Source organism: Raphanus sativus, chromosome 6, assembly GCF_000801105.2.
Source record: "Raphanus sativus cultivar WK10039 chromosome 6, ASM80110v3, whole genome shotgun sequence".
NCBI lineage: Eukaryota > Viridiplantae > Streptophyta > Magnoliopsida > Brassicales > Brassicaceae > Raphanus > Raphanus sativus.
This window is the reverse complement of record NC_079516.1, coordinates 26,841,378-26,850,641: the sequence shown is the minus strand read 5'-3', so window position 1 is coordinate 26,850,641 and position 9,264 is coordinate 26,841,378. Positions and strand designations below refer to the sequence as shown.

The 9,264-nt window shown below is 42.2% G+C and overlaps 1 protein-coding gene across 1 annotated transcript; it reads right to left on the bottom strand.

Annotated features, from left to right (window-relative positions):
* Positions 1-5,646: 5,646 nt before the first annotated feature.
* On the bottom strand, positions 5,647-7,515 carry LOC130495684 (receptor-like protein 53). The gene has a single exon (XM_056987143.1). The coding sequence runs from the start codon at positions 7,513-7,515 to the stop codon at positions 5,647-5,649; it is 1,869 nt and encodes a 622-aa protein (XP_056843123.1).
* Between the last annotated feature and the right edge of the window lie 1,749 nt (positions 7,516-9,264).

The following is a 9,264-nucleotide window of genomic DNA, read 5'->3' as shown; positions in this document are numbered from 1 at the left end:
AGAAGACGAAGTTTGTTAGAGGTAGGACCCACGTAACAAACTCTTCTGCCAGCTCACTTGAGCTGAATTGGTTTAGGGCTTAGACCCAAACTCAAACTGTAAAACCATCTTCGATAGCAAGCCCAATGGCCTACGGCCCATCTGACTAAACGACACAGCTTCACAAATCTCCACCTTGTCGCTAAGGTCAGATCACAAGATAGTTGCTCCACCGCAAGAACCGTGTGAGAAAGAAAAAACACCACCGCTTCAGAAATCATGACCCAACCTCCTCCGCAAAATCTCTCCGATTCTCTTGGACAAAGTGCCTCAAACGATGAACCCAATCCGAATTCAACACCGATGAACCACAGCCCTGAACAACCACCCGTTGCAAGTCCTGACATCCTCATCTACACCGATGAGATACCCAGATCACCAACACTGACCTTACCAGACGGATTCAAAGTTCCAGATGCTCCCAAACTGGTTGAGACAACCCCTGATGAGAAACCAGAAACTTCAAAGCCGAGCTCAAGAACTAAAGAACTCGCAAAGCTCTCTGCTCTTGAAATCTGTAAGTATCCCTCAAAAATGAATACACCAAGTTTTGAGATACTAACAGTGTTTCCCTTTTCCAGATAACAAATATCTAAACCCGTTTGGTCAGGAAGAAACTCCAACGTAAGCCTTCTTCCTTCTTCAAACCAACATTAGTAGATTTGTTGTTTTATCCAAGAGCACAGTACTAACACCTCTGCTCTCTTCTTTTCATGTACTCCCTTCTGATGAGACGACCAAACAACAGAGTCATCTCGGAGTACCTTAATAGGAAATCAGGCGGTGACCCCCAGCGTTACGAGACAATTCTCGAACGCCTTTACAGGTAAACCTTTAGTTAGCATATCAGCTGGATTTTGGGTAGTATGAATCTTGTGAATCTTGACTAGGCCAAAATCAACAATATCTCTGATGAAATGAATTTTGTTTGCCACATGCTTCGTTTTGTCATGATGCACCGCATTCTTAGCTAGACATATAGCACTTTGTGAATCGCAATGAAGTCTGAAAAACTTTGCATCAAACCCCAACTCAGAACAAAATTCTCTCAACCATAACCCCTCCTTAGTAGCTTCTGAAAGTGCCATGTACTCAGCCTCTGTAGTAGAAAGAGCTACTACATGCTGCAGTGCAGACCTCCAACTCACTGTATTACCACCAACTTGAAACGCATAACCGGTAACTGACCTCCTCTTGTCACGATCAGTTGAGTAGTCTGAATCACTAAAACCCTCCACCTCAAACTGACCACCCTTAGAGAAATGTAGACAAACTTCTGATGACCCTTGAAGATACCGCATAATCCACTTAACTGCTTCCCAGTGCTCTCGACTAGGCTTAGCCATAAACCGACTTACAAGACCAACTGCATATCCTAGGTCTGGTCTAGTTCCAATCATAGCATACATCAAACTCCCCACTGCACTCGCATAAGGAGTATCATCCATTAAGTGTTTCTGCTTTTCCCACTCCTCGGGCGTTAAACTCCTTAGTTTGAAATGAGCTCCAACCGGTGTTCCCACTGGTTTGCAGTTTTCCATTCCAAATGTCTTCAGAACTTGTTTCACATATCTCTCTTGAGATAGCTTCAGAATTCCCTTTTCTCTATCTCTAGTGATCTCCATTCCTAGAATTCGAGTAGCTGGTCCCAAGTCTTTCATCTCGAATTCCTTCTTTAGGAGATCTTTGAGATTCTTTACTTTCTTCATATCTTTAGCCGCAATGAGCATGTCATCCACGTACAGAAGCAGATACACACTCTCTGCAGCTCCCTTACCCTTCCAGTAAACACAAGGATCTTTAATACATCTCGTAAAACCCTTTTCCTTGATGAAAGCATTGAATCTCAAATTCCACTGACGAGGTGATTGCTTTAACCCGTATAAAGATTTCTTCAACAAGCAAACTTTTCCCTCATCACCTTTCTTAATATATCCTTCTGGTTGCTCCATGTAGATCTCCTCATCTAGATATCCATTTAAGAAAGCCGTCTTAACATCCATTTGCTCCAGCTCAGTGTCAAAATTCACTACGAAAGAAAGTAGCATTCTGATAGATACATGCTTGACTACTGGAGCAAATATCTCGTTGTAATCAACCCCTTCCACTTGAGTGAAACCTTTTGCAACGAGTCTAGACTTGTACCTAGGATCTTCAACTCCAGGGATCCCTTCCTTGTACTTGTAAATCCACTTAGAGCCGATAACTCTCTGCCTCAAAGGTCGATCAACAATATCCCAAGTGTGATTCTTATCCAAAGAAGTCTTCTCATCTCCCATTGAAGCATTCCATTTATCCCAATCTTTGCTTGCTCTCGCCTCTGCATAGGTCTTAGGTTCGGATACTTCTATGTCTTCAGCACAACTTAGAGCATATGCGACAAAATCTCCGCTTTCAAAGATTGCAGGAAGCTTTGTAGTTCTTCTAACTCTATCTCTTGCAAGAAGGTAACCGTCCAGACTATCAGTAGATGAAGAACCCTCTTGCTGTTCTGCCTCTGTCTCTGAATCTTCACCAGACTCAGACGATGACGACGACGATGAAGAGGAAGCTCCACCTTCACCACTACTTGAAGGACCACGAACCAAATCTGGACTGAACGAAACCTTTCTCTTCCCTTTAACTTTTTCTTCCTTAGACTTTTCATAGAGCTTTTCTTCATCGAAGACAACATTTCTACTGATTGTTGACTTTCCTTCGTCAGGAAGCCACACACGATAACCCTTAGTGCCTTGCGGATAACCCATGAAGATTCCCTTCAACGCTCTAGGACTCATCTTATCTTGCACTGTATGAACATAAGCAATACAACCAAATCTCCTTAGATGACCATACTCCACCTTAGTCCCTGACCACACCTCCTCTGGTATCTTAAACTCAATAGCAGCACTAGGCGTTCTGTTTATCAGATAAACTGCAGTGGAGGCTGCCTCTGCCCAAAACTTCTTTTCCAAACCTGACTCAGCAAGCATACATCTGATCTTATCTGCAATAGTACGATTCATCCTTTCCGCAACCCCGTTTTGTTGCGGTGTATAAGAACACGTCTTATGTCGTTTGATTCCTGAATCCTTACACATTTTATCCATCAACGTATTGCAGAACTCCAGACCATTATCAGTGCGTAAGCACTTGATCTTCTTGCTTGTTTGATTTTCAACTAGAGCTTTCCACTCAACTACATTCGCATACACTTCATCTTTAGTAAGTAGAAAACGAATCCAAATTTTCTTAGAGTAATCATCAATCATCGTTAAGAAGTATTTGCACCCTGATAAACTTTCTTCGTTAGCAGGTGAACCCCAAAGATCCGAGTGAATGTAGTCTAGAATGGCTTCTGAGTTTTGTTTTGCAGTCGGAAATGGTTGTCGATGAGCCTTTCCTAGAACGCATTCTTCACAGAAACTCAATGTGTGAACTTCCTTGGTATCAAGATAACCTCTCTTAACTAACAGATTCATATTCTTTAAACTCATATGCCCGAGTCTCGAATGCCAAATGTTAGTCATGTCCACTTCTGCTCTTGCCACTGACACTTCAGAACTGACCACTTCTCCTTGTAGATAATACAACCCATTTCTGTAGCACCCAGAGAAAACCAGTCTCCCCTGCCTATAGAACGTCACCTTGTAGTCACTTCCTTGATACGTGCATCCACAGCTTTCTAACTGCCCGTAAGAAATCAGATTCTTGCTCATCTCTGGCACATACCTCACATCAGTTAAGATCACCGTAGACTTATCAGGATTTATAATCTTGATCTTTCCAATTCCTTTCACTACACTGGTTGTATTATTCCCCATGTAGACCTTTCCTCCATCCAACTCTTCAAGATCAAATAGAAACGACTTATTAGGAGTGATGTGAAAGGAACATCCTGAATCAAGAACCCATTCATCCTTTGTCTTTTGAATACTAGCAGTAAGAATCATAGGTTGCTCCTTCTCATGAACAACGTTAGCAGTTTCAATGCCTTTGTCCTTTTTGTTAGGACAGTCACGCTTGAAATGTCCTTCTTTACCGCAGCTCCAGCACTCCTTAGACTTAGTAGAACCCTTAGGTCTTGATTTCGATCTATGATAGTTACTCTTAGACCGTCCTTTACCATTTCCTCCACGCTTGTCACTCCTTCCTCTGGTCACACTAAGACCCTCAGCTCCTCCTGATCTTGTTTTCCCAGTTAGACCTTTTTCTTTCAACTCAGCTTCCTTCGCATAAGCTGATGTTGTAACTTCTTTCACTGTCAAAGTTTCCTTCCCGTTACCGTACTTCAGAGTATGAACTAGAGAGTCATACTGCGGAGGCAAACTCGTAAGTATCTGAATAGCTTGATCCTCATCTGAGACATGTATGTTCAAGCTTGCAAGATCATCAACTAGCTTTAGGAACGTATCCAAGTTTTCTTCAATACTTTTGTTCTCCACCATCTTATAACTAGCAAAACTCTGCTTGAGATAGATCCGATTAGGTAGAGTTTTAGTCTGGTAGTCTCCTTCTAGAGCTCTCCAAACTCCTAAAGCTGTAGTCTCTTTCATGACCTTCCTCAAGACGATATTAGTCAAACTCGAGCAAATCAGATTTCTTGCTCGAGTGTCTTTTGCCTTTGCCAGTGGATCTCTCTTGACATCTTCTTCATCGCCTTTAGAACTCGACGAATCACCAACCTCCTCTTTAGCATCTTTGACAGTTTCTTCACTAAGAATGTTACCTAAGCCTTGAAGTTCAAGTTGCATAAGCATCTTAAACTTCCACATCCCAAAATCACCAGATCCATCGAACTTCTCCATTTCGAATCTCGTTCGAACTGACTCCATCGCGATCTGTTCAACAACCACAGATCACAAAACAAAACGCAGCACTACACAAGAACACCACAGATCAAATCCAGAATCTCAGAGCCGAGAACCTGGCTCTGATACCACTTGTTGAGAACCGAGATTCACTTCTGATCAACCTAGCAGTTCTAGTTCGTTTTTGTTAGTTGTTCGATTGATGAATAGGTGTAGCAATCACAAGTAAAAGACACACACAATTGTTTACCCAGTCTTCGTTTCCTACTGACTGGGGAGAGATCAAAACTCTCAAGCTTTCACTAGATCAGATCGATACAATAGTGAATGATATCAACTGATATCTCTTAGTTCTTTGACCGTTTCAGGTACTACAAGAGTATACACAAGTCTTATACCGGAGAAGATTACCACAGCGACTGCGATGAGGATGACTCTCTATCAGCCTCTGAATCTTCCGACGACGAAGATCCGCAGCCGTGATATGGAGAAAGCGCAGTAACCTCAAGAGCTAGGATCGCTCCTCGAGATCTCTCTATCTTGGTCTTCTTCTTTCTCCTCCTCTGTGAATAATCGATCTCCCTTAGATTTATCTCTCTCTGTGATTGCTTCTCATCACTTTCTGTAACTCAACGATCTCTTTCTGCTTTATATCGAAGAAGACGAAGTTTGTTAGAGGTAGGACCCACGTAACAAACTCTTCTGCCAGCTCACTTGAGCTGAATTGGTTTAGGGCTTAGACCCAAACTCAAACTGTAAAACCATCTTCGATAGCAAGCCCAATGGCCTACGGCCCATCTGACTAAACGACACAGCTTCACACTAGTTCTTGTGGTTGCTCTTTTTCCACGTCATCTCCGCATTTTTCACTGAGAGTAAGACCACATAGTCCAAGGTTTCCTTCAAAAGATGAAGCAGATTGCGTTTGAAACTGCGTGCTTTGCGGTATCGGACCCACGAGCTGGTTGTGCGAAACTGTGATATTTGAAATACTGGTGAGGCCTCCGAGAGCAGGTGGAATATGGCCTGAAAGATTGTTATGCGATAAGTCTAGTGACTCAAGCTCAGTCAGATTCGCCAAAGATGAAGGAATGTTTCCAGTGAAAACATTACTTGATAAATTAAGAACAATAAGATCCTTCAGTAAACCAACGGATTCAGGGATCTTTCCCTGAAGTTTATTTCCAGAGAAGTCAATGGCTGTTAGGAGTGTAAATATCCGTTCAAGTTTCATCTCCACTCCTTTACTCATCAAAACCATTGAATCATGGTAATAGCTTCCACTGTCACCAATGTAATGAAATCCTTTGAAGTATTTACTTGTTGTCATGTTCCATTCTGCAAAGTAATCTGAAGGCAAGTTCCCGGTGAAGTGATTGTTGGCTATGTCAATGATTTGCAGACTGGGATATCCAAAATAATGACGAGGATGGTATAAAAGTCCTTTGAATCTGTTATCACGGAGGACCATAACTTTTAGTTTAGGCAAAGAACTCAACCAGAATGGAAAAGTGTCCTCGATGTTGTTGCCTCCCACATTGAGCACTTCCAGGACGGAGCATCCCTTCAAAGACCTTGGAAGTGTCCCCACAAACCTGTTGTGACCGAGGTCAAGTGAAGTTAACGTGGTAGCATTTGTAAATATTTCTGGAATATTTCCACTGAGTTGATTGTAACGGAGGTTAAGCACAGAAAGGTATCCATTTAGATTCCTTAAACACCTAGGAATTGAGCCGGTGAAGTTGGTATTCGATAGATCAAGAATGTTTAGAAACCTATGCCCACATATTGATCGAGGAATCTTTCCTGTAAAGCTGTTCTTGCTGACGAGCATGGCTTCAGTAGTGACTGGCGGGATTACTAACGGTCCTTGGAACGCGTTTGAATTCAGATCTAGCATAATCATCTCCTGTATTGGGACATCATTTGAGGATCGTTCTAGCCCAGTAAAAGAGTTGCTGGAAAGATTTAGGCTCATTAACGTTGGGAGTTTCCATAGCCATTGTGGTACTTGACCTTTGATATTATTGTTGGAGAGGTCTAAGTCAGACAAGTATTGGAGGTTTTTTATGTACTCTGGAAACTCTGTGATACCACAGCCTGACAATTGCAACTGACCCAAGTGTGCTGGTAGACTGGAATTGGAGCCCATCTTTGAAACTGAAACATGCTGGCCCGATAGATCCAATTTAAATAGAGACTTGAGATGTGAGAAGAGGATACTCAGATCAACAGTACTCGTGGTGTTCAGATAGCTTAGATCCAGATCCATGAGCTCCTTGAGTTGCGAGAAGATGCCAAAATCCACTGACATCCCCGTGTTGAAATAGGAGAGATCAAGCTCTCTGACACTGACCAGTTTTGATATAGATATTGGTATTGGTCCTTTGAAATGATTATTGCCAAGCAATAACCTTTCTAGTCTAGATGGTGAAGAGCTATTCCCAAATTCAAGAAAATGAGTGAGTTGATTATCTTTCAAATCAATTAAAGTCAGAGAAGGAATGTTGAAGAGGGCAGAAGTGAGAGTTCCGGTGAAAGTGTTGTGACTTGCCTCAAAAGTCTTCAAATTGGAAAGTACACTTATGTTTGGAGGAAGTGTACCTTCGAAATGATTGTCGAAAATTGATAAAAATTTCAACTTCGTAAGATTGAGTAGTGGAAGGGGAAAGTTACCACCAATCATATTGGAATCAAAGCATAAGCTATTTAGTTGCTTCAGATTGACAAACGAAGATGGAATTTGGCCATCAAGTCTATTGGAAGAAAGGTGGAGATGGGTGAGATGAAAAAGGTTTCCAATAGAAGAAGGGATCATCTGACCACTGAAATAATTATTTGAAAGTTCGAGAACCAATAGTTTGGAGAGGTTTCCAAGTGAAGATGGGATTTTTCCAGAGAAAGCGTTACTCTCAAGTCTCAAATAATTTAGATGTTTGAGAGGTTATTGATGGAGTCAGGTAAGTTACCTGAAAAGGATGTGAAAGAGAGGTCCAACAAGACAAGAGAATTGTTTCCATCAAACTCTGGAAGAGAGCCTTCCATATCTTGATTGTTGTACAAGTTAATGGATTGTATAGTAGGAATCGAAAGAAGATTGCTTGGAAATTTACCAAAAAAGTTGCAGTTATCAAGTGAGAGTGATCTGAGAGAGGATAGGTTTGAGATATTTTTGGGAATTTCTGAAGAAATGTCAACAAGACCAAAGTTAAGTTCATGGAGGTTTGTCAAATTCTGGACAAGTTTGTTAAGAAATGACTCTTCAGATGATAAGGAATTGTCAGAAAGATCAAAAGACATCAACTTGGTCAGATAGAGAAGCTCTGTCGGAATCTTACCGGACAACCAAGAGTTAGAGAGATTGAGTCGCCTCAACTCAGAAAGCGTACCGAACTGAGTTGGTATAACAGAAGAGCTGAAATCGTTGTAAGCAAGATTGATGACACGAAGCTTTTGCAGCTTAAAAAGACTGCTTTCGGAACTGAAAGCAGCTGCAACTAAGATCTAGCTCGACCACTTCGCCAGACGTGGCCTCACATGTAATAACATCCCAATAACAACAGTCACTCTGGTTAGCCCATGAGTCACTCTGGTTAGCCCTATAGAGTTGGAGGCTCAATCCTTTTATTAAACGTAAGAAAGGTATTTATACAAGTATACAAGTAGGGCTACTGTATTCTTAACTAATTACATAGAGGTCCTTTGTATATATATTATTTACTTAACACGCTCCCTCAAGATGGTGGGAGTTGACGCACACCAATCTTGCTTCTCAAGTCTTGAAACCGTGCTCGGGATAGTGGTTTCGTGAGCCCATCCGCCAGCTGATCATGTGTGGAGACATGAGATACACGAAGTCTACCATTCTGAATCTGACCTCGAACAAAGTGGTAGTCAAGAGCAATATGCTTCATTCGGGAATGAAACACTGGATTAGCACATAGATAGGTGGCTCCTATGTTGTCGCAGTAGATGGTTGGAGTTGTCGTTATCGGGACGCCAAGTTCATGTAAAAGCGAGCAAACCCAGCGAACCTCTGCTGCAGTGTTGGCAACTGAGCGATACTCCGCTTCTGTAGAAGATCGAGCTACTCCTCGTTGCTTCTTGGACGTCCAAGAGATGGGTTGACGACCCATGTAGATGACATAAGCGTTTGTAGAGACAAAGTCGTCGGAGTCACCTGCCCAGTCGGCATCAGAGAATGCATGTAATGCTGGTTGCTTCTGTTTAGGAAGGAAGATTCCATGTGTGAGAGTACCAGAGAGGTAGCGTAGAACTCGTTTAGCAGCTTGCCAGTGATCAGTTGTGGGACAATGCATATATTGTGAGAGCTTGTTCACTGCATAAGAAATGTCCGGTCGCGTGAGTGCAAGATACTGAAGACTACCAACAATCTGACGGTACTCATGAGGATCAGATATAGGCGAGCCGGAGT

Bases quoted from the DNA above. Each gene is read 5' to 3' on its own strand.
- LOC130495684 (XM_056987143.1), bottom strand. From the start codon at position 7,515: ATGATTGGTGGTAACTTTCCCCTTCCACTACTCAATCTTACGAAGTTG.